The 26616-nt window shown below is 42.1% G+C and overlaps 1 protein-coding gene across 1 annotated transcript in view; it reads left to right on the top strand.

Moving 5' to 3' along the window:
• Positions 1-26616, top strand: part of LOC143291137 (arf-GAP with SH3 domain, ANK repeat and PH domain-containing protein 2-like) — a 117260-nt gene that overhangs the window by 39804 nt on the left and 50840 nt on the right. Inside the window, exons 3-9 of the mRNA XM_076600808.1 lie at positions 5793-5941; positions 8562-8686; positions 9271-9346; positions 11055-11108; positions 13571-13656; positions 14813-14972; positions 17221-17253. Of these exons, the coding sequence (XP_076456923.1) occupies positions 5793-5941; positions 8562-8686; positions 9271-9346; positions 11055-11108; positions 13571-13656; positions 14813-14972; positions 17221-17253 (683 nt within the window). The remainder of the gene's footprint in view (positions 1-5792; positions 5942-8561; positions 8687-9270; positions 9347-11054; positions 11109-13570; positions 13657-14812; positions 14973-17220; positions 17254-26616) is intronic.

Genomic DNA, 26616 nt, shown 5'->3' on the forward strand with positions numbered 1-26616 from the left:
GCAGAAGAAGAAGAAGTCTGTCTGTCTGTCTGTCTGTCTTCGTTCATCTCAGCCACTCTGTATCTCCCAATCTCAGTCCCCCCCCACCCACCCTTTCTCTTTATGTGTCATTGTCTCTCTTAGCTGCCACCTCCCCTCCTCCCTCCCACCCCTCTCTCTGTGTCCGTCTGTCTGTCTGTCTTCATCCATCTCAGCCTATCTGTATCTCCCAATCTCAGCCCCCCCCCCTTTCTCCTTATGTGTCATTGTCTCTAGCTGCCCCTTCCTCCCTACTTTCCTCCCCCCCCCCTCTCTCTGTGTCTGTCTGTCTTCAGTCCCCCCCCCCCCCGACCCTTTCTCTTTATGTGTCATTGTCTCTCTTTAGCTGCCCCCTCGCCACCTCCCCTCCTCCCTCCCACCCCTCTCTCTGTGTCCGTCTGTCTGTCTGTCTTCATCCATCTCAGCCTATCTATATCTCCCAATCTCAGGCCCCCCCCCCTTTCTCCTTATGTGTCATTGTCTCTCTTTAGCTGCCCCCTCCCTCCCTCCCTCTCTCCCTCCCTCTCTCCCTCCCTCTCTCTCTCCTTCTCTCTCTCTTTCTCTCTCTGTCTGTCTCTGTCTCTGTCTTCATCCATCTCAGCCTCTCTGAATCTCCCTATCTCAGTCTCTGCCCCCCTTTCTCTTTATGTGTCATTGTCTCTCTTTAGCTGCCCCCTCCCTCCCTACCTTCTCCCTCCCTCTCTCCCTCCCTCTCTCTCTCTCTCCTTCTCTCTCTCTTTCTCTCTCTGTCTGTCTCTGTCTTCATCCATCTCAGCCTATCTGTATCTCCCAGTCTCAGCCCCCCCTCCCTTTCTCTTTATGTGTCATTGTCTCTCTCTAGCTGCCCCCTCCCTCCCTACCTTCTCCCTCCCTCTCACCCTCTTTCTCTCCCTCTCTCTCTCCTTCTCTCTCTCTTTCTCTCTCTGTCTGTCTCTGTCTTCATCCATCTCAGCCTCTCTGAATCTCCCTATCTCAGTCTCTCCCCCCCTTTCTCTTTATGTGTCATTGTCTCTCTTTAGCTGCCCCCTCCCTCCCTACCTTCTCCCTCCCTCTCTCCCTCCCTCTCTCTCTCTCCTTCTCTCTCTCTCTTTCTCTCTCTGTCTGTCTCTGTCTTCATCCATCTCAGCCTCTCTGAATTTCCCTCAGTCTCTCCACCCCCCTTCCCTTTCTCTTATGTGTCATTGTCTCTCTTTAGCTGCCCCCTCCCTCCCCGCTATACCTTCCCCCCTCTCTCTTCTCTCTGTCTCTCAGTGACCTCCATTGGAACAGCTTTGTGTCCAGTGTACATTGCAGGGGAAGTGAAATACTGTCCATGGAATAAATCACCAATAGAAGTTGACAGTTGGGGAGAGGGAGAGGTGAGGGTGGGAGAAGGGTGTGGTGGTTTTTTTGTACGCATGTGTGGGAGGTTGAAGAGGGAAGGGGTTGGTTGGGGAGTGAGGAAGTGAGTGTGGGAAAGTATCTAATTAACCTTCTCCCTCCCTCCCTTCCTCCTCCTCCTCCTCCTCCTCCATCACCCAGTTCCCAGTGTCACTCTTCCCCTTCTGCTCTCCTGTCCCACCAGCTTGCTCTCTGTCTCTCTGTCTCTCTCTCTGTCTGTCTGTCTCTCCCGACGTCTCCCTGTGTGTGTGTGTGTGTGTGTCAGTGTGTGTGTGTGTGTGTGTGTGTGTGTGTGTGTGTGTGTGTGTGTGTGTGTGTGTGTCCAGCCGTCTGTGTGTCTGTTTCTCTCTCTCTGTCTGTCTGTGTGTCTGTTTCTCTGTCTCTCTCTCTCTCTGTCTGTGTATCTGTGTTTCTCTCTGTCTGTCTCAGTCTCTCTGTCTCTCTCTCTGTGTGTCTGTGTTTCTCTCTCTGTCTCTGTCTGTCTCTCTTTCTCTGTCTGTGTGCCTATGTTTCTCTGTCTCTGTCTGTGTGTCTGTCTGTGTGTCTGTTTGTCTGTCTTTTTCTTTCTCTTTTTTTCCAGTCTCCCAACTTTGTATGAATCTTTTTTCCTTTTTTATTTAAAAAAAAAGTCTTCTTTGTTTCTTTTCTTTTTCTTTCTTTCTTTTTGGCTGCCCATCATCAACACAGTTTCAGTGGCATTCCACAGAACTGCTCATTCTGAGTCTCCCCATACATAGACAGCCACACCCCAGGTTTGTTCCTCAGCGGCAGTCTCAGCAGCTCCTTTGTTATTGTTAAAAAAAAAGAAAAGAAAAAAAGTTGTTGTTTTGGGCCCGTCTTCTTCTGTCTGTTGCTTATTTTCTTGTTACATTTTGTGAAAATGACAGAATGTATATAGACTCCTAGCGAGAAATGATCAGGTGAGGGAAATTAATCCGATTTTTGACATCCAGGGACCATAGTCTGCCAAAGAGAATATCAACAGACTATGTATGTTGTCTTATATCAGAGATTGACATAAGCTTACAGTTGGGCCAGTAGCAAAAGTGAGAGCTGCATGATCAATGGTTTCTCCATTGCTGTGGGAATTCATTTACACCTCAGTATTTTGTGAAGGACTGTGACTCTCAGACTGGGAGGAAAGATAGCACTGGCTTTTAGCACTGGGGGCTGCTTGGCCTTTTGGAGCCATTCCAACGCCAACTGGTGGAAAACCTTCATATCCCACCAGTACAGAGAGTGGGGGTGTAACTTGGGCAAAACACTCTCCACTATAATCAAACTCTTACCCAGATAGTCGGGATAGCTGTTGCCTCCTCTACTGTTCTGATTGTCATAGACGGACTCGACTGACTATCATATAACATGTGGCAGCACCCACCCCTTGCTTTTTGGTCAGCTCTGACTGACTGAATCATGAAGATACAGGCAAGGGGAGCTACTCGAGACACCTGTTACCATCACTGAGATGTGTACCAGTATAGTATTCAGGTCAGTGGTTACCGCCCCTCTGGCCCATAAGCATTCTTTCTCATGTTAGAGTGTTCTGTAGGAGTCTGTCTGGTATGTGCACCTGTTTGATCGTTTGTCACACTCACTGTTGTTGCATGGGGAAGGGCTGCCTGGCATCGTTCAGAATGACGGTGTATCAGGCAGACATTGCAAGTAATGATAGATGGTGATGGCCCAGCTGTTCATATGTGTGTGTGTGTGTGTGTGTGTGTGTGTGTGTAGTGGAACAACACCCTGCTGTGTGTTCTGTGTAAAAATGGAATGAATCTTGGCAAGAAAAGTTGTTTCAGGTTTTTTTTTGTTTTTTTTTATAATGCTTTCACCACATTTTTTCTTTTTTTCTTTGTGTGTGTGTGTGTGCGCGCGCGCGCGTGCATACGTGCGTGCGTGTGTTGTACCCCCCATGTAGACACACCTCATGATTTGGCAATGCTGTAGTGTTTATTTTAGAACAGACGGCATTCCATTTGATCCACTGCGCAGAAGGTGAGTCAAAAGAAACAAGCAAGGGAAAAGATTTGAATTCAATCACTCAGTATTTGAAGAGAAAAAGAAAAGATATGTTTTTTTGTTCATTATAATGATGATGAATACAGCAACAATAACAACAATAATAATAATGATACCACTGCTACTGCTCTTAGTGCTGCTAGTAGTGCTACTACTGCTTATAATAAATTTAACAGATTTTTTATTTGTACTTTTTTCTTTACAGCCAGAAGGCTCAAAACAGTACAATCAGACATGTTAAAACAAGCGCCTTACAATAAGAAATGATCAGAGTTAAAGATAAAGCCTTGACATGTTCTTTAAAGAGGCATCAACAATATTTTGAGAGTTCCATGATTTTCTCTTATTACAAATATAACAATAAAGCTCCCTCCCCCTACTCCTCACAACAGCATCAATAACAAACAACAACAACCACAACAACCCCCTCGAAACTTGAGACATTGGCTTTCAGTATTCCAAGGTGCACAAGGAAGTAAAAGTTCACTTCATTTTACTGTCAGTGTCAGTGAGATCATCCATTTCCAGCACAGCTGCCCACATTTGTGTACAAGGAAGTTCCTTAGTTGTGCTTTTGTGTGTGTGAGTGTGTGTATGTGTGCATGCATTTGTGTGTGTGTGTGTGTGTGTGTGTGTGTGTGTGTGCGCGCGTGTGCGCATGTCTGTATGTGTTGCGAGAGAGACAGAAGAATGGTGGAGGGAATGGGTTAAGGGTGGGGATGTATGCATTGGGATCTTGTGAACTAGAGTGTTACTTTGGTTCCTGGATTATTGTTTGTCATGAAATCTTTAATCTGCGCTGGGGTGTGATAAGACCAGTTGTCATACAACCTTGACACTTATTCAGGCCTTGATTTGTCTAATTTTGAGGTGTGATAAGACCAGTTGATATGTCATACAACCTTGACACTTATTCAGGCCTTGATTTGTCTAATTTTGAGGTGTGATAAGAGCAGTTGATATGTCATACAACCTTGACACTTATTCAGGCCTTGATTTGTCTAATTTTGAGGTGTGATAAGACCAGTTGATATGTCATACAACCTTGACACTTATTCAGGCCTTGATTTTTTCAATATTGAGGTTTGGTAAGACCAGTGGACTTCTTACCAACGTGACACTATTCCAGGCCTTGATTTGTTCAATTTTGAGGTGTAATAAGACCAGTGGATTTCTTACAAGCATGACATTAATCCAGGCCTTGATCTGTATGATTGTGATGTAAAGTAAGAGCAGTGGATATCATGCAACCATGACAGAAAATTAATTCATGCCTTGAGGAAGGTGGTGGAATGGATAAGACGCTCATCTGCCAGTTCAGTGTCCATGAGGGTCTGGGTTCGAATCCCGCTCTCGCCCTTTCTCCCTCATTTGACTGGAAAATCAGAGTATCTAGTCATTAGGATGAGATGAAAAACTGAGGTCCAGTGTGCAGTACACACTTGGTGCACTGAAAAAGAACTAATGGCAACAAAAGTGTAGTCCTCTGGCAAAATTCTGCAGAAAAAAAAAAAAAAATCCACTCAAGATGGATACACAAATATACTTACTTGCACTCAAGGTCTGAAAAGCATGTTGGGTTATGCTGCTGATGCACCTAGCAAATGTGGTGTAGTGTATATGGATTTGTCTGAATGCTGTGACGCCTCCTTCTCAGCCTAAACTGAAGCAGGCTTGGATCTGTGTGATTCTGAGGTGTAGTAAAACCAGTGGATATCTCATAACCATGACACTAATTCAGGCCTTGATCTATATGATTTTGAGGTGTAATAAGTCCAGTGGATAGCTTTTAACCGTGACGAGTGTTTTCCTGTCCCCTGTGGGGATGCCAGGGGTCTTTCAGTATAAATAGCATCCCCACCTTCCGGAAATTCTGTGCTAGAAATTTCCTCTTTTCTATCACTCTCTTTGTTTCTGCTTTTTTTTTCTTTCTTCACTGTTGTCTCCTTTTTCCTGCCTTCCCAATCCATACACCTTTCATTTTTCAAGCAAGCCAGGACACTTTTTTGTCTTTTCCACTTTGAAGTATGGTGTTTTCCGTTTTTACGATTTTTTGTAATCTGGGGATGATGAATTCAGATGGCTGAGTCTTATTTGCCACAAGGAGCGAAATGGTTGGGATTTTGTGGGTTTGTATTAGTGTTCTTTTTGTGGATGTGACAGTTTTGTGTTGACGCAGTTGAGCATTAATTTTGTATGGTTTGACAGTATTGATATGGCCCTGTGCGGTCGGCTGGACTGTAAGCAACAAGAACAAGTGTATATCTTACAACCATGACACCAATTCAGGCCTTGATATGTCTTAATTTCTGACAATGTTGTCAACTTCCTGTGGGAGTGTGAATGACGTACTCAATGCTGTGTGGTTACAGTGCACGTGACCAACGACAGTGGGCTGGCGGAGAATCTGGAACGTCTGGGAAACCTGGCAGAAACCCACGAACAGGAGCCAGAGCTTAGTCAGGCCTTCATCAAGTTCTCCCATGTCACCAAGGAGTTGGCCTCACTCATGAAACAACTGGTAAATGATTCAGATAAAATTGATGTGATGATTGATGGACTCACCATTGATGATGACAATTATAGATTTGTGGTGTTTTTTTTTTTTGTGGTTTGTTGATTATGTTTTGAGACTTTAAATTGTATATGTGTTTGCTTGTGTGTATATTTGCATATGTGTGTGCACATGTGTGTGTGTTTGTGTTCATGCATTCTAAGATTTGTTGCCATTTCTCTCCTCTCCCGTCATTCATGGTGGAACGTCTGAACAGATTGTGTGTCCTCTGAATAGTTCACTTTTGTGAGATGGATCAGGAAGTGTGTTTCCACATGGAGCAGTTATGATCATGCTTCAGCTAGTTTAAACAGCGTTTTATTTCAGATTGTCACTATACAATTAAATGAACATGACAAAACAACAAGGAAGTCTTAGATAAAGTCGCGCGCGCGCGCGCGCGCGCGTGTGTGTGTGTGTGTGTGTGTGTGTGTGTGTGCGTGTGTGTGTGCGTGTGTGTGTGTGTGTGTGTGTCTATTATATGTATGTTATCTGCATATATATATATTTTATACATTAGTTCATTCAAAACAATAAGTGGTGTGTTTCACTCTGTATTTCATGGTTCTTTGCCACCTTTCTCTGGCATACAGACAGATACGTGACAGGTCTTTTCTTGGCGTTTTGTATTTACTTACATACAATAGATATGTCATTATGTGATGGATTTTTTTGCAGGCTGAAGTAAGTACATTGTAGCATGTTTTTTTAACCAAAAGCTTCACTGAAGCTGACTGCTCATTCTCACCCGTCCACTGACAGAAATTGGTTGGGTCAGTGAACAGGTGGAAAGAGCGTTTCCTCTTGTCTGCCAGAGGGTTTAGTTGTCCTGGACAGTGGGACAGTGGGTATTTTGAGAGTTGTCCTAGACAGTCAGATGGGTGGATATTATTTTCGAGAGTTATCCTGGAAGTTACAAATGGGCATTAAGAGAGTTGTCCAGGACAGTGGTACAGGTGGGATTTTTGAGAGTTGTCCTGGATAATGTGATGGGTGGATATTTTGAGAGTTGTCCTGTGCAGTTACAAATGGGCATTAAGAGAGTTGTCCTGGACAGTGGTACAAGTGGGATATTTGAGAGTTGTCCCAGACAGTGGGACAAGTGGGTATAATGAAAGTTGTCCCTGACAGTGGGACAGGTGGGTATTATAAGAGTTGTCCCAGACAGTGGGACAAGTGGGTATTATGAGAGTTGTCCCAGATAGTCAGGTATTATGAAAGTTGTCGCAGACAATGGAATGGGTGGGTATTTTGAGAGTGGACAGTCAGAGAAGTAGGTATTATGAGAGTTGTCTCGAACAATCGGATAAGTGGGTAATTCTAGAGTTGTCCAAGGGCACTGTGATGGGTGGGTATTATGAAAGCTGTCCCAGACACTGGACAAGTGGGTATTATGAGAGTTGTCCCAGGCAGTTGGATAAGTGGGTATGTATATGTAGCTGACCGAGTGGTATATAAGGGTACGGACGGTACAAAAGAACTAAACTATATGATGATTTACAGAATTAAAGGATAGACAAGAATTCCCACAGGCCAGGAACATATAGAGGCCAGTCACAAATGGGTCTTTCTATTGTTTTATTTACAATAGTTATGAGAACATAACTAAGAAAAGAAGTAGGAGGAAGACAGTGAGAGAAGAACTAAGAGAAGACATAAAAAGAGAAGATGACATAAGAAGAGAAGATAATTAAAAAAAAGACATAAAAAGAGAAGACTAAGAAGAGAAGACAGTGCAGCGATACGTAGCGAGATGTCAGCCGTTGTGGGAACACACACGACACACACTCACACTGCTTCGTGACGCAGCAAGAGAGAGAGAGTTCCTCAGATCAGATGACTGACCAGGTATAAAGTGATCACTCATCACTCACCGTGCCAATTTATGCAGGTTAAGCGGACTGCAAAGACAGTCACGTGTGCTGCAAAGCAGATCGGCACTAATTGGGCCAAATCAGACAACAACTGTGTTTCTTACAAGGTGTTCAGTGACAGATTTCTAAATGATTCCTGAACCGATTTACGTCGGATAAGCTGCAAAAGAAAGAGCTCAACACCTACTTTATAATGAGTATAAAATGAAGTGTTGATTATTTAAGATGAATTTATAATCTTGATTTAAGTTACCTGAATAGGGTCATTTTTAACGAGCTCGTCGCTGAAAATTACAAACTGCGTTAAATCAGTTTAACGTAGGCAAACACAAATGGAATAGACTTAAAGACGGAATCGCGACGATTCTGCCAGTATATAATACTTGTAGTTTACTGATCTGACAAAAGATAGATTAATTAAATACGGTGGACCAGAAACATAGATTCCAGCTCAGCCAATAGCATACCACGACGCTGGTCGAGGAATAAGGCTGTCTGGTGAGAACAAAATGATGTAAGCGGCTTTGCATTCAAACTGGGAGTCACGTCACACATTCTGCGCGTGGGTTAGTTGTGAAAACTGTCGTCTGCTGTAGCTTTTGTGTGAAACAATTTTTGAAGCAAGCATAGCGCTTGGTCACATATATAAGGAGAGCTGTCCAGGACGCTGGGACAGGTGGGTGTTTTGAGCCCTGATTCATTCACCATTTCAGATGGAGGGTCTCAACAACCGGGTGCTGTACCCACTGGACGCTCTGGTGAAGGGGGACCTGAAGGGGGCCAAGGGGGATCTGAAGAAACCCTTTGACAAGGCCTGGAAGGACTATGAGGCCAAATTGTGAGTGGCTGTTAGTGGTACAGTGTGACATGGGTGATGGGCAGTGTGGGTGTTTGTGTGTGTGTGTGTGTGTGTGTGTGTGTGTCTGTGTGTGTGTGTGTGTGTGTGTGTGAAGATCAGTCTGTGTGTGTGAAGGCAGTCTGTGTGTTTGTATGTTAAGAGAGTGAGTGTGTGTGTAGGTATGCTGTATGTTTCACTTTCAAGAGGTGTTTGTGTGTGTGTGTGTGTGTGTGTGTGTTGTGTTGTGTTGTGAAGGGCAGTCTGTGTGTGCATATGCCAGAGAGTGCATGCATGTGTAGGTATTCTGTATGTTTTCACTTTCAGTGTGTGTGTGTGTGTGTGTGTGTGTATGCATGCGAGTGTGTGTGCATTTCTGTGCGTACTGTGCATTTTATGTGTGTTATGTGGTGGGCTTGTGGATGGGTGAGTGTCTTGTGTGGGAGGGAGGTGCTTGTATGCATGTGTATGCATATGTGTGCATGGAGGTATGTGTATGATTCTACACACATGCTTATGTGTGTGTGTGTGTGTGTGTGTGCGTGCATGAAATTTGTGTCATCATATATGTGGGTTTTTTTTTCCAGCTCCAAAATAGAGAAGGAGAAGAAGCAGCAGGCAGAGAAAGCAGGCATGGTTCGCACAGAGATCTCTGGAGCTGAGGTCAGTTCATTGTCTGCTGCCATACCTTTTGTGTGTGTGTGTGTGTGTGTGTGTGTGCGTGTGTGTGTGTGTGTGTGTGTGTGTGCGTGTGTGTGTGTGTGTGTGAACAGAATGACTGACTGATCATCTAGTTTTGTACATCCACATGGACAACAATATGTTAAATGTCCTGATTCACTGAAACATAACAGGACATTAATTTTGATCAGTTCAAACCGCGTTGAGTGGGAAACCAGTTGATAAACATTTTTAGAGGTGAGGTCTCTTAAGTTGTTAATCAGCTGTGATAAAAATGAACAAAGTATCAGTATGTTACAGTAAAAAAACACGCATGTACTTTGACAGTTCACTGAATGTGAATTAAAGTAGGGAATATGAAAATGAAGTCTTGAAAATAAAGAATATGATGTCTTGAAAATGAAGAATATGAAATTGAAGAAACCAGCAGTTTGTTGCTGTTGTTGTCACGGACAGGTTTTTTTGTTGTTTGTTTGTTTGTTGTTTTCTTGTTTAAACTCAAAAAAAGATACGTTGTTTTCATGTTTGTTGACATTATAACAAGGATTTTTTTTTTTTTGGTTTAACTGCATGAATCCGGATATCTAATGTGTATTTTTTGGTTGTTTTTTGTGGATTGAGTTTATTCACTTTATTTTTTAGGGAATGTGGGCTGGGATATTAATGAATGCTTTTTGTGGTGGACAGAGAGCTGTTCATTTGGGATTTCAGCAGAAAAACACAGAGTTTGTTCTTTTGTTCATTCATTCATTCGTGTAGAAACATACTGTTCATTCATTCATTCGTGTAGAAACATACTGTTCAGAAACATACTGTTCATTCATTCATTCGTGTAGAAACATACTGTTCATTCATTCATTCATGTAGAAACATACTGTTCATTCATTCATTCGAACATACTGTTCATTCATTCATTCGTGTAGAAACATACTGTTCATTCATTCATTCGTTCGTGTAGAAACATACTGTTCATTCATTCATTCGTGTAGAAACATACTGTTCATTCATTCATTCATTTGTGTAGAAACATACTGTTCATTCATTCATTTGTGTAGAAACATACTGTTCATTCATTCATTCGTGTAGAAATATACTGTTCATTCATTCGTGTAGAAACATACTGTTCATTCATTCATTCATGTAGAAACATACTGTTCATTCATTCATTCATGTAGAAACATACTGTTCATTCATTCATTCATTTGTGTAGAAACATACTGTTCATTCATTCATTCATGTAGAAACATACTGTTCATTCATTCATTTATGTAGACACATACTGTTCATTCATTCATTCATTTGTATAGAAACATACTGTTCATTCATTCATTCATGTAGAAACATACTGTTCATTCATTCATTTATGTAGAAACATACTGTTCATTCATTCATTCGTGTAGAAACATACTGTTCATTCATTCATTCATGTAGAAACATACTGTTCATTCATTCATTCGTGTAGAAACATACTGTTCATTCATTCATTCATGTAGAAACATACTGTTCATTCATTCATTCGTGTAGAAACATACTGTTCATTCATTCGTTCATTCGTGTAGAAACATACTGTTCATTCATTCATTCGTGAAGAAACATACTGTTCATTCATTCATTCATTCATTCGTGTAGAAACATACTGTTCATTCATTCATTCATTCATTCACTCATGTATTCATTCATGTATTTACAGATAGCAGATGAGATGGAGAAAGAGAGGAAAATATTTCAGCTTCAGATGTGTGAGGTAAGCATTCAGACTGGGGTTTGCTGACTGTGTTTGTAAAAGAATAGAAATAGTTATAGTGCAGAAGCACTGTGCAGCAGAACCACTGTGTAATACTTCTTCTTCTTCGCTTGTGGGCTGCAACTCCCATGTTTATTCATATGTACACAAGTGGGCTTAAAATTTATGACCATTAATAACCCGCCATGTAGGCAGCCATTCTCCATTTTCAGTAGAGTGCATGCTGCATATGTTTTTGTTCCCATAACCTACCGAACACTGACATGGATTACAGGATCTTTAACATACATATTTGATCTTCTGCTTGCATATACACATGAAGGGGGTTCAGGCACTAGCAGTTCTGCACATATGCTGACTTGGGAGATTGGAAAAATCTCCACCCTTTACCCACCAGGTGCCATTACTGAGATTCGAACCTATGACCCTCAGATTGAAAGTCCAGTGCTTTAACCACTCGGCTGTTGTTCCCTTCCACTGTTTTAGAACTTGACAGTGTCATTACAGAGTGGTTTCCCTTTGTGGGTTCGCTAGAGGGGAGTGGTGGTTGTCCTTTGGGTCCAGAGAAAACTTTCTCGTTTCTGTTATATTGTTGATTGACTCGAAATGTTATCAAAGTGTATGTTTTATGATAAATGAGAATCAGATTGTCTGTGTATTCACAAATCTCACCTGTCCCAGTGTGTATGATGCTGAGATTGTTAAAATGTAAGATCAAAGGTTTTCTTTGTTGCATGGAGATAAGTCGGTGTCATTGTTGGCTGCCTATGTTCTGTCGGCATATTTTTGGTCTTAGAACACCAGTACTTTGTTAGGTTGGTAATCATCACAAATGAACATGTGTAATTTAGAAACTGTTAGTTAAGTGTTGTTGTTTTAGTTGTTTTAGGATTCTTCATCACTCTTTGATATACTTTTAACTGTTTATTTTGTTTTCTTCTGAATTGTTCTTCGATGTGAAAAATGTGTTGAGATATGTCAGTATAATGTTATTTGATCTCTTTGAATCATGAAATGTGTACATGTCTCTTGAGAGATAATGTTCTTACATGTGTAAAATGTTCTGAGATATGACATTATAATGTTATTTGATCTCTTTGAATCATGGAATGTGTGCATGTCTCTTGAGAGTATTACTTCATGTTTGTATTGTGAGCTTCCATGTGGAGAGTTGGCCAAGTGGTAATGCGACTGCCTAGAAAGCGAAAGAATTTGAGCACACTGGCTCGAATCCCACAGCCGGCAGTATTTTCATCCCCTCTGCAAGACCTTGAGTGGTGGTCGGGATACTAGTCATTCGGATGAGACAGTGAACTGAGGTCCTGTGTGCAGCATGCACTTAAAGCACGTAAAAGAACCCATGGCAACAAAAGGGTTGTCCCTGGCAAAATTCTGTGGATAAATCCACTTCAATATGAAAACTAATAAAAATTGCAAAAAATTTTTAAAATGGGTAGCGCTTTCAATGTAGCGACACGCTCTCTCCTTGGGGAGAGCAGCCCAAATTTCACACAGAGAAATCTGTTGTGACATAAAGAGTAATACAATACAATGCAATACAATACAGTACAATACAGTACAATACAATACAATACAATACAATACAAGGGTGGTGCTGTCAGTGTTGCGACACACTCTCTCCTTGGGGAGAGCAGCCCAAATTTCACACAGAGAAATCTGTTGTGACAGAAAGAGTAATACAGTACAGTATCAGTATCAGTATCAGTGGCCCGAGGAGGCGTCACTGCATTCAGTCAGATCCATATACGCTACACCACATCTGCCAAGCAGATGCCTGACCAGCAGCGTAACCCAACGCGCTTAGTCAGGCCTTGAGGAAAAAAACACACAAAAAAACATTACAATACAATACAATACAATACAATACAATACAATACAGTACAATACATGACCACTTGTGGGGAAGCAGTGGCCGGGTGGTAACGCCTGACTGGGAAGCGTATGTCTACGGGTTCGTGTCTCCTTACATGGACGTGGAATTTTTCTCCCCTCTTCACCAGACCTTGAAACGGTGGTCTGAGCGATAGTCGTATTCGGATAAGACAGTAAACTAACATCCCTTTTGCAGCATGCACTTGTTGCACGTGAAAGAATCCTCAGCAACAAAAGGGTTGTCCCCGTGAAAATTCTGTCGAAAAATCCGATTTGGTTGTAAAATGAACACACTTGCAGACAGGAAAAAAAAAAAAAAGAAAAGAAGAAGAAAAAAAGGTTGGCGCTGCACCTTGCCGACACTGTCTTCCCTAGGGAGAGCACCCCTGAATTTCACACAGAGAAATATGTTGCGACAAAAACGAAATGCAATGCACTTTCTGGTAAGAGATAACACACTTTACTTGATGCGCCAAAAAGAAATACATCGCAGTTTCTCTTAAGAGATAAAATACATTATTAAACTTCTATTCAACGTGCTCCAATGGTTGCGTGTTTGTGTGTGTCAGTATTTGATCAAGGTGAACGAGATCAAGACGAAGAAAGGGTCCGACCTTCTGCAGAACCTTGCTGAGTATTACCAGGCGCAGGCACAGTAAGACGCTGGCTTTTTGTTCCTTTAGTTTTCACTGGTAGTTGATATCAGACAGTGGGAGTAGTTGGGGAGGGGGGTGGGGGGTTGGGGGGGGGGGGTAGTAGTGCATGTGTGTGCGGCCAGGGGGGTGGGGCATGGGGGGTGGGGCAGTGGGAAGGGGTGGTGGGATGACTGAAACCAAAAAAGAGACATAAAACTGTGGTAGAGGTTGGAACAGGGAGAACGATGAAAGATTGAACAACTGAGAGTAAATTATAACTATTTCGCAGTAGCAGGATTAGGCATAATGATTATAACAAAAACATAATCAATCAAAGGTAGATCCCAACTGGACTTTTATTCAAATTTTTTAATATTGACGCTGGCTCTGTATGTGTGCATGTGTGTGTAAATGTGTGTATAGGGGTGTGTGTGACAAAGAGTGCGTGTGTATGTTTGTGTGGATGTGTGTACAGGGGGCAGAGTGAGTGCGCTGTGTGTGTGTGTGAGTGTGTGTGTGTGTGTGTGTGTGAGTGAGAGAGAGAGAGTTTTGTATGAATATGTCTGCGTCTATGTCTTTGAGTGTTTTTGTGTCTCTGTGTGTGTATAGTGTGGTAGATTGTGTGTGAGTCTGTGCATATGTGTCGCTGTGGGTGCACATACATGTATGTATGTGTGTGTGTATGTGTGTGCATGTGTGTGCATGTGTGTGTGCATGCACGCGCATGCACGCGCGTGTGTGTTTATACCTCTGTGTGTGCATGTGTATGGTGTGTTTGTGTGCATGCATCACTGTGTTAGCATGCATACAAATATGCGTGCATGCCTGTGAGTCCGTACATACCACTGTACGTACATCCTTGCCTATTGAATATATACATGCTGTATTCATATACGCCCACAATATATATGTGTGTGTGTGTGTATGTGCGTATATATATATATATATATATATGTATATGTTTGCTCATTTTTACATAAATACATCTATTTGCTTGTGTGTTTCTGTGTGTGTATAGGTGTGTGTGTGTGTGTGTGTGTGTGCGCGCGCGCGTGTGTGTGTGTGTGTGTGTGTGTGTGTGAGAGCACGAGTGTGCACATGAGTGACAGCTTCTTTCTGATGTATATTTATGTTCGCATTTACATGTACTAACACCTATGTGCGTGTGTGTGACAGCTTCTTTCAGGACGGGCTGAAGACCCTGAACCACTTCCAGGGCTTTGTGGAGGGCCTGCTGTCACAGCTAGTGAAGATCAAGCAGCGCCAGGAGCAGGAGAGGAAGCAGCTGCTGGAGCTGAGGGATGCCCTCAAGGGGTCCATGACCTCCTACAAAGAGGTCAGTGCTATATATAGAATTGACCTGTCCATGACCTCCTACAAAGAGGTCAGCACTATATATAGAATTGACCTGTCCATGACAGTCCATGACCTCCTACAAAGAGGTCAGCGCTGTATATAGAATTGACTTCTCCATGATCTTCAAAGAGGTCAGTGTAATATTCAGAATTGACCTGTTCATGACCTCCTACAAAGAGCATAGAGCTTTATATAGAACTGGCCTATGCACAGCCTCTTACAAAGATAGCATTGGTTTATTCATGATCTCCTTCAAAGAGATCAACACTGTATAGAATTGACCTACAAATGACCCCTTACAAAGAGGTCAGCCCTGTATACAGAATATGACCTATCCATGACCTCTGACAAAATGCTTAGCACTTTATATGGAACTGGCCTGTCCATCCTGCTACAAAGAGGTCAGCACTATATAACTGACCTGTTTATGATCTACAAAGAGGTCAGCGCTATTTCTAGATTTGACCTATTCATGACCTCCTACAAAGAGGTCAGCACTTTATATAGAATTGACCTATTAACGAACGTCTACAAAGAGGGCAACACTGTATAGAGAATTGACCTGTTCATGACCTCCTACAAAGAGGTCAGCGCTATATATAGAATTGACCTGTTTATGACCTCCAACAAAAAGGTCAGCGCTGAATATAGAACTGGCCTGTCATGACCTACAAAGAGGTCAGCGCTATATATAGAACTCCTGCAAAGAGGGCAACGCTGTATATAGAATTGACCTGTTCATGACCTCCTGCAAAGAGGTCAGCACTTTATAGAACTGGCTTGTCCTTGACCTGCAAAGAGGTCGGTGCTTTATATACCACAGGCCTGTCCATGACCTCCTACGAAGAGGTCAGCACTGTATAAAGAATTGGCCCCATACTGTTAACTTTTTGTGTGTGACAGAAGTGCATGCCCTTTTGTGTTTTGGAAGGATGGTTTTGGATCCATGACCTCTTACAAACAGGTCAGCACAAAATGTGAAATTGGCCCCAACCGTTCACTCTTGATTACATGTACTTTTGTTTGTTGGAAAATGGTCCACAGCTGAAAGTGAGACTTTCGAAGGATATGAATCATTTCTGTATAGAAGTATGTTTTTTTTTCAAGACTTCATTGATTGATTCAAAGAAAGAGTCGAGTACAAAATAAAGACCACAGTCACACAGAGTATGATTATGCACAAATACTGCATTCTCATTTTGTTTCTTTTTTTGATGGATAAAATCAAATTAGTGTGGTGGTGACCTGACTAACCCACCCTCAGGCATGTGTGAGATATCGGCCAGCTGTGCTCCCCAAAAAGGTTTTCCGGACAACTTGCACCTCCTGTGCAGCACTGATAGGGGAAGGGAAGTAACACCAACAAAACTGAAGCCTAAGACTGGATGCTTGTCGGGTTGTTTCCCTTGTAGTTTAACTGAGATAGCTGCCAGCTGTGCACCCCTAAAGGTTTTCTGGACAACTTTCAGCTCCTGTGCAGCTCTGATAGGGGAAGGGAAGTAACACCAACAAAACTGAAGCCTAAGACTGGATGCTTGTCGGGTTGTTTCCCTTGTAGTTTAACTGAGATAGCTGCCAGCTGTGCACCCCAAAAGGTTTTCTGGACAACTTTCAGCTCCTGTGCAGCGCTGATAGGGGAAGGGAAGTAACACCAACAAAACTGAAGCCTTTGTAAGACTGGATGCCTGTCAGGTTGTTTCCCTTGTAACTGTGCAGTGATGTGGTTGAGGGAGTGAAGATTGAGCCTGGTCCAGCATCATGGGTGGAAGTTTTTTTTTTCCCCAAGTAAAACAACGATTTCTGTGTTAGAATTTTGGCAGTTTATAAAAAAAAAATGATTGTTAATTTTCTATTCCCATATTTTACTTGTTTTCTGACTCAAGACGCACACTTAGGTAAAACGGCCCCTGAACCCTAGCTGCACACTTTTAAGAATTACGAAAAACAGTCACTCCTATAGTGATAGACAAGCCTAGAGCTGCAGTGTATGGCACTGTATAAATGCGTATTATTGTAAAATTGTTATTGTTTTTGTTCTTATTATGTTGATGATAATAATAATGATGATGATGGTAATAATAATGATAATGATAACTAATGATTATGATGATGATGATGATAAATGATTCTTCTTCTTTTTCTTCTTGATATCATTACTCTGGATTAGACGGACGGTTGATTGATGTTGGTGTGATGACTAACGGCGGTGTGTTCCATGATCTGTGTAGCATGCTTACCACAGGCTCTCAGGAGGCGGATGGGTACTGAGATTCTTTTCTTTCTGCGTCCCTCTTTATCCTGCTATGATTGATTTCATGGATTTGTTTTTATTTGTTCAGTTTATTTATCGTTCTGTTTGTTGGTTTTATCCTGTGTGGCTTTGTGGTTTTGTTAGCCTGGGATGTTTTGATGTTGTTTTTTTTTCCTTCTGGTTTTTGAATATTATGATTATTATTACTGTTGTTTTGATTTTAGTTTTTTCATTTGGGTTGTATTGAGTGATGTTGCCAATCGTGTTGGTGTTGTGCTTTTGAAAGAAGAGGATGGAATGAAAAAAGGGGAGAAGAGATATAGGGACATGGGGCGTGGGGACTGGACAAAGTTTGGGTCAAAGGTTGTATCATGTTGGGTCAGAAGACTGGTCTGAGATAGAGAATACCTTGGTTTGATGAAAGAGAGAACTTCGTCTACACATCGGCAAAGCATTCAGCAAATTCCGAGATAAATACCATGGTTGAAATAAAGAGAGAACTTCATCCACACATTGGCAAAGTACCCCTCATGTTCTGAGATAGAAATCTTGGCAAAATTCAAGAGAGAACATCCATCTACACATCGGGAAAGCATTCAGCATCCCCATTTACATGGAATAGCTGCACCTTGAGTAAGGTGATTATGTAATGTTACACATGGAAATGTTAACCTTTGATAATGTGTATTTGTGAAGTTTATGTATATGGGATAGCTGTATCGAGAATAAACTGTTTATGTAATGTTACACATAAAAACATCGAACCTTAGATGAACTGAACTGAATATATGTAAAGTTAAATATATAAGGGATACTATACTTCTTGCAAATTGTTTAAGTAAGATTATACTTAGACACACTACACCTTCGATGTGCTCTATTTGTAAAGTTACACTCAGATCCAGTCCACTTCATATAAACTGTGCATGCTAAGTTACTCATAGAAACACTCCACCATATTTGAACTGCATAGGTAGTTACACATAAAAACACGGCACCTTTTTCAAACTGTAAAGTTACACACAGGAGCACTGTAACTCTCCACCTTATATAAACTGTACATGTAAGTTTACACACAGAAACATTGTAAATGTGCCTCATATAAACTATTCTTGTCCAGTTACACAGAAACATTATGCCTCAGATAAGTTGCTCAGAGAACTTGGATTGAAGGGAGAAAAAATTCCAACAACCCCCCCCCCAAAAAAAACCAACCTACATCCTCTTTGTTTTCTTGTATATTTGAATGTGCAGATTAGTGTCTGCAAGTATGCATTCCTGTATCTGTGTAAGTGTTTGCATGTGCATACATGGTCAGGCATAGGTATCCACGTACCCACAGGCATGGACGAGCCATGACAAGGCGCACAGCATTATTTGTATTTCTCTTTTTTGTTGTTGTCACAATAGATTTCTCTGTGTGAAATTTGGGCTGCTCTCCCCAGGGAGAGCGCGTCGCTACACTGAGAGTGCCACCCCTTTTTTTCTTTTTTTTTTTTTTTTTTTTTTTTTTGTGTGTGTGTATTTTTTCCTGCGTGCAGTTTTATTTGATTTTCCTATTGAAGTGGATTTTTCTGCAGAATTTTGCCAGGAACAACCCTTTTGTTGCTGTTGGTTCATTTACGTGCACTAAGTGCATGCTGCACACGGGACCTCAGTTTATCGTCTCATCCGAATGACTAGCGTCCAGACCACCACTCCTCTAGGCCATATCCAGTTATTCACATTACTCTGGTGAATACATGCAAATGAAAGGGAAAGACAGAGACAGAGGATGTGAGAGTAAGGAGAGTCTAGTTTAGCAATCTGTTTTTGCATGCATGCTTTCACACATGGTTATATGAACACACACAGAGAAATAAGCATGCATATGCGCACATGCACACACAAAAGTGTGTATGCATGTGCATGCACACACACACACACACACACACACACACATACACACACACACACACACACCACACGCACACACACACACACACACACACACACACATATGCATGCACGCACATTCACACACACAGTAGTACACCCCTGCCCCCCCCACACACTACACATGTAGGGTAGAAAAACGGAAAAATAAGTTACAGTTAAAGCTTTAACAAAAGAGAGAAAGTCCAAAGGCAACACCAGCAGCAACATGGAAGAAACATAACAGACAAAAAAAGCTGATGATCAGCCATGCACAGACTGACTGCTGTCAAAATAATTTGAGTGGCATTGTTGCGACGCTCTCTCCCTCCCAGGGAGAGCAGACTCAATTTTGCACGGAGAAATCAAGTGTGCCAAGAAAGTAATGCAAGACAATTTAACACAGCGGAACACAACACAAAGCAACGCAACACAACGCAACGCAATGCAACGCAACGCAACACAGCACAGCACAACACAACGCAACACAACGCAAAGCAACACAACACAACACAACGCAACACAACACAACGCAACGCAACGCAACACAACACAACACAACACAACACAACACAACACAAAGCAACGCAACACATCACAACACAGCACAACACAACACAACACAACACAACACAGCACAGCACAGCACAACACAACACAACACAACACAACGCAACACGACACAACAAAACGCAACACAGCCCACACCAGTGTACTTTTGACATGTTAAACCCCCCACCCCCCCCCCCCCCCCCTCCCTTTTTTTTTTAGGCACACATGCACAATATGTACAGGTGTGACAAGTTTTTATTCACTATTGTGAGCATGTACGTGCGTGTGAAACGTGTGCATTTGTTGTGCAAATCAGTAGTGATGTAGGGTTGTAAACATGCACAGAGTTTGTGCAAACCTGCAGTCACTGAAGCTGACTAGGGAAACGGGGGGAAGGGGAGGGGAAAGAGATTTATGAGGTGGGCTTGGGGAAGGGGAGGAGGAGGTTGAGGGGACTAGGGGGCTAGGGGGGTGGGGGTGGGGACAGTGCCCAGATTGTGTATGATATCTGTATGCGTTGTTCAGTGGCAAGCCATTGTTTTGCAGTGATAGTGTGTTGTGGCCCAAGTGTGAGCTCTGTTTTTGTGTTAAAAAAATTTTTTTTATTAATTTATTTAGTTATGTTTCTATTTTTTGATATGTACACCAAATGAGTAAAGATCTGCTGTAATAAACTGATGCCGAATCTTTCATTTATTTATTCACTCATTCACGTTCATTAATTCATTCATTCATTTAGTCAGTCAGTCAGTCAGTCAGTCAGTCATTTGCTGCTCACATCATTCCTGGTTTAATTGGCTCATTCACAGGGAATTTCCAGGAGTGAAATGAAAATGTTCAGGAAAGTGTGTGCAAAGGAGTGGAGTCCACAGAAGCTGACAAAGAGAACAAAATGAAACAAAAGCCGTGAAAACACTCACAGACAGACAGACAGACAGACAGACAGACACACACACACACACACACACACACACTCTCTCTCTCTCTCTCTCTCTTAGACATACAGAGATGCCTACACACATGCATGTGCGTGCTCAAACCACACACACACACACACACACACACACACACACACACCACAACACAGACAGACACACAAACACACACACAATATGTTAATTTATTTGCTTAGTGATAGAGTGAACTGCTAGTCAGCTTGCTCTCATTTATTTATTTATTTATTTGGAAAGGATGTCAGACCAACATTTGAACGTTCTGTCAACATGTATATCTCATTCAGCTGGTCATTGTGTGTAAATTTTTTTCTTGCTGTGTTTTCCGTGTATTTCTGTGGTAGTTTTTTTTTTTGTTGTGATTGTTTTTGTTGTTGTGTACTTTGTCACAATCAAAAGTTATTGTTGTATTTAGTTTATATATATATATTTTTTTCTTTCCTTATTCATTTATGTTCCTAATTAGTTATATTTTTTGTGTGCATTTTTGACCGTGTTACTTTTCACATTATGTAGGTTACAGGTGTTGTGATCATCGTCATTGTCATTCCCATTATTGTTTCATATTGATGGCATAGTATATTAGGAAGCAAAATGTCACTTGGTCGTAACTCATTGCAACATCAAATATTGTAGAAATATTCACATAATAGGTAATGGGGAAAATGGATCATAGTCATAATAGTGTTCAACAAAAAGGCAGTCAAAAAACCGGCTTCTTGCTGAACAACTTGCTTTTTGTAAACGCAAGTTTTGAGTTATGAAAAAATGTATATGTTTGGTGTATTAGTGTATATTTGTATATGTTCATAATTGATATGGTTTGTATACTGTTTTGTTTGTTTAATGATTTCGTTTTCGGTTTTGAAGTGGAAGATGCATTTTGGTGCACATTGGCACTTATGCCCGTTAATGGTTACAGCCCCTTTTTTGTTTACTGCATGGGGTTGAAGTGCTGATTACCTTTGAGTTGTTGTTTGGTTTGGCATTATCCCAGCATGCCCCTTGGTTGTTTGGCTGGTCAGTTGGTCAGTCAGTAAACTGGTCAGGTGGTCAGACGATTGTACACACACTAGGACACGTGCTCAACATCGGGATTCAGTAATTCTTATACCTATTCAGTCACCTTATACACACTGAGATACATCAGGATTCAGTAATTCTTCTTATATCTGTTCAGTCACCTCATACACGCTGAGATACATCAAGAGTCAGTAATTCTTGTACCTATTCAGTCACCTCAAACATGCTGAGATACATCAGGATTCAGTAATTCTTATACCTATTCAGTCACCTTATACATGCTGAGATACATCAAGAGTCAGTAATTCTTGTACCTATTCAGTCACCTCATACACGCTGAGATACATCAAGAGTCAGTAATTCTTATACCTATTCAGTCACCTCATACACGCTGAGATACATCAAGAGTCAGTAATTCTTATACCTATTCAGTCACCTCATACACGCTGAGATACATCAAGAGGCAATAATTCTTATACCTATTCAGTCACCTCATACACGCTGAGATACATCAGGATTCAGTAATTCTTATACCTATTCAGTCACCTCATACACGCTGAGATACATCAGGAATCAGTAATTCTTACACCTATTCAGTCACCTCATACACGCTGAGATACATCAGGAATCAGTAATTCTTATACCTATTCAGTCACCTCATACACGCTGAGATACATCAAGAGTCAGTAATTCTTATACCTATTCAGTCACCTCATACACGCTGAGATACATCAAGAGGCAATAATTCTTATACCTATTCAGTCACCTCATACACGCTGAGATACATCAGGATTCAGTAATTCTTATACCTATTCAGTCACCTCATACACGCTGAGATACATCAGGAATCAGTAATTCTTATACCTATTCAGTCACCTCATACACACTGAGATACATCACGATTCAGTAATTCTTCTTATATCTGTTCAGTCACCTCATACACGCTGAGATACATCAGGAATCAGTAATTCTTATACCTATTCAGTCACCTCATACACGCTGAGATACATCAGGAATCAGTAATTCTTACACCTATTCAGTCACCTCATACACGCTGAGATACATCAGGAATCAGTAATTCTTATACCTATTCAGTCACCTCATACACGCTGAGATACATCAAGAGTCAGTAATTCTTATACCTATTCAGTCACCTCATACACGCTGAGATACATCAAGAGGCAATAATTCTTATACCTATTCAGTCACCTCATACACGCTGAGATACATCAGGATTCAGTAATTCTTATACCTATTCAGTCACCTCATACACGCTGAGATACATCAGGAATCAGTAATTCTTATACCTATTCAGTCACCTCATACACGCTGAGATACATCACGATTCAGTAATTCTTCTTATATCTGTTCAGTCACCTCATACACGCTGAGATACATCAGGAGTCAGTAATTCTTATACCTATTCAGTCACCTCATACACGCTGAGATACATCAGGATTCAGTAATTCTTATACCTATTCAGTCACCTCATACACGCTGAGATACATCAGGAGTCAGTAATTCTTATACCTATTCAGTCACCTCATACACGCTGAGATACATCAGGAGTCAGTAATTCTTATACCTATTCAGTCACCTTATACATGCTGGGACACATGATTAGCATCAGGAGTCAGTAATTTCTTTTTTTTTTTTCCTGTTTAGTGACAGTTTACACACTGGAACAGATACTCAAGCTCAGGAATCAGTAATTTCTATTCCTGTTCAGTCACCTTTTACATACTGGGACACATAATCAGCATCAGCAGTCCGTGATTATAATACCTACTTAGTCACCTTTACATACTGGGACACGTAATCAGCATCAGCAGTCCGTGATTATAATACCTATTTAGTCACCTTTTGCACGCTGGTGCATATGCTCAACATAAGGAGTCGGTGATTTTTACACCTGTTCAGTCACCTTTCACTTACCTGCTTAGCAACCCAGTGTATCGTCCACCCACTCACCCGTCATGAAATTCAGGGCATATGTTAGTCAAGATGGAGCTGTGTATACATGTAGTAAAGATTAAATGAATATGGCATGCCTTTATGTTTAGAAAAGATGGTGATAATCATGTTGTGTATATGTGTGCGTGTGCATGCATGCATATGTGTGTGTGTGTGCGTGTGCGTGTGTGTGTGTGTGTGTGTGTGTGTGCGTGCGCGCACTTAACATACTTAGCTGTGGTCAGTGCAGTCTATTTTAGATACAGTATTGAAAAGCTTGTGTAGCCATTTTTTTCTGATATAGAATGGAAGAATGAATGAAGGAATGAATGGTCCATGGACAGTTCTGTGAAAAATTGCGTGTACAGGAACATTTCTTATCTGTTGGAGTCAAGAGACGGGTGCAATAGCCGAGTGGTTAAAGCGTTGGACTGTCAATCTGAGGGTCTCGGGTTCGAATCACGGTGACGGCGCCTGGTGGGTGAAGTGTGGAGATTTTTACGATCTCCCAGGTCAACATATGTGCAGACCTGCTAGTGCCTGAACCCCCTTCGTGTGTATATGCAAGCAGTAGATCAAATACGCACGTTAAAGATCCTGTAATCCATGTCAGCGTTCGGTGGGTTATGGAAACAATAACATATCCAGCATGCACCCCCCCGAAAATGGAGTATGGCTGCCTACATGGCGGGGTAAAAACGGTCATACACGTAAAAGCCCACTCGCGTGCATACAAGTGAAAGTGGGAGTTGCAGCCCATAAACGAAGAAGAAGAAGAAGAAGTTGGAGTCAAGTATTTGACTATTTGTCTGGATTATATTTGTATGGGGTGGCACCATGGCAGAATCAGTTAGGGCATCGGACTTCTGATCCAGTGTTCACCAGAAAAAGATAGAAATGATTGTAGACTTTAAAAAAGATATTTGTTGGAGTGTAATTTTGCCCACACAATCTTGGCGAGACTGTTCAGATCCTGTGATAAAAAAAACAACAACCAACAACAAACACCACACCCGTGGCCACAGGGCAAAACACAGCTTTCACCCTGTGATGAAACAGAGCCTTCAGTCCTGGTGACAGTGTTTTTTTGTGATCCAAAATGAAAGGACAATGTGTCCAGGACAGTAAAGGATTCAACAACAATTTGCTGATGAGAACTGTTATTTGGTGTCGTGTACTTTACCATTTCAAACTGATGCAAACCAGGCCTATCGTATCTGTTTGCTCCTCTTGGCCAAAATTTTGTGGCCAAGTCAGTGACGTCTAGCTAATAGTCCACCGTTCTGCTAGCCAGTCAAACGCCAGTTTGGTGAGTGGTTGCTTTTGGGCACAACTTAACTGCAGCTTTTGTGACCCCCTCCTGTGGTGGTATGGCAACACGCTTTGACTGTGTGGACGGTTGTGTGGACAAAGGTGGCAGAATGGGTCAGAGCTGACCTGCCAGTTCAGTGTTTGTGAGGGTCTGGGCTCGATTCCCGCTCACACCCTTTCTCCCCCAAGTTTGACTGGAAAATCAAACTGAGCGTCTAGTCTTTCGGGTGATACGATAAACCAAGGTCCCGTGTGCAGCACGCCACTTGGCACACTCAAAAAAGAACCCATGGCAATAAAAGTGTTATCCCCAGGCAAAATTCAGTAGAAGAAATCCATTCTAATAGGAAGGTACACTTGACGGGCGCAATAGCCGAGTGGTTAAAGCGTTGGACTGTCAGTCTGAGGGTCCTGGGTTCGAATCACGGTGACGGCGCCTGGTGGGTAAAGGGTGGAGATTTTTACGATCTCCCAGGTCAACATATGTGCAGACCTGCTAGTGCCTGAACCCCCTTCGTGTGTATATGCAAGCAGAAGATCAGATACGCACGTTAAAGATCCTGTAATCCATGTCAGTGTTCGGTGGGTTATGGAAACAAGAACATACCCAGCATGCACACCCCCGAAAACGGAGTATGGCTGCCTACATGGTGGGGTAAAAACGGTCATACACGTAAAAGCCCACTCGTGTGCATACAAGATATTTGTTGGAGTGTAATTTTGCCCACACAATCTTGGCAAGATTGTTCAGATCCTGTGATAAAAAAAACAAACCAATAACAAACACCACACCCGTGGCCACGGGGCAAAACACAGCTTTCACCCTGTGATGAAACAGAGCCTTCAGTCCTGGTGACAGTGTTTTGTTTGTGATCCGAAATGAAAGGACAATGTGTCCAGGACAGTAAAGGATTCAACAACAATTTGCTGATGAGAACTGTTATTTGGTGTCGTGTACTGTACCATTTCAAACTGATGCAAACCAGGCCTATCGTATCTGTTTGCTCCTCTTCTTGGCCAAAATTTTGTGGCCAAGTCAGTGACGTCTAGCTAATAGTCCACCGTTCTGCTAGCCAGTCGAACACCAGTTTGGTGAGTGGTTGCTTTAGGGCACAACTTAACTGCGGCTTTTGTGACCCCCCCCTCCCTCCACCATCCCCCCCCCCACCCCCGTGGTGGTATGGCAACACGCTTTGACTGTGTGGATGGTTGTGTGGACAAAGGTGGCAGAATGGGTCAGAGCTGACCTGCCAGTTCAGTGTTTGTGAGGGTCTGGGCTCGATTCCCGCTCACACCCTTTCTCCCCCAAGTTTGACTGGAAAATCAAACTGAGCGTCTAGTCTTTCGGGTGATACGATAAACCAAGGTCCCGTGTGCAGCACGCCACTTGGCACACTCAAAAAAGAACCCATGGCAATAAAAGTGTTATCCCCAGGCAAAATTCAGTAGAAGAAATCCATTCTAACAGGAAGGTACAGAAATATATAATGCATGCGCTCAAGGCCTGACTGAAGCGCAGTTGGGTCATACTGCTGCTGGTCAGGTATCTGCTCTAGCAGATGTGGTGTAGCGTGTATGGATTTGTCCGAACACAGTGACGCCTCCTTGAGAAACTGAAACTGAAACTGTGGGTTGGCATCCTCCCAGTGAGCATGTTTAGGGATTGT

This window comes from Babylonia areolata, chromosome 16 (assembly GCF_041734735.1).
Source record: "Babylonia areolata isolate BAREFJ2019XMU chromosome 16, ASM4173473v1, whole genome shotgun sequence".
NCBI classification, from domain to species: Eukaryota; Metazoa; Mollusca; class Gastropoda; order Neogastropoda; family Buccinidae; genus Babylonia; species Babylonia areolata.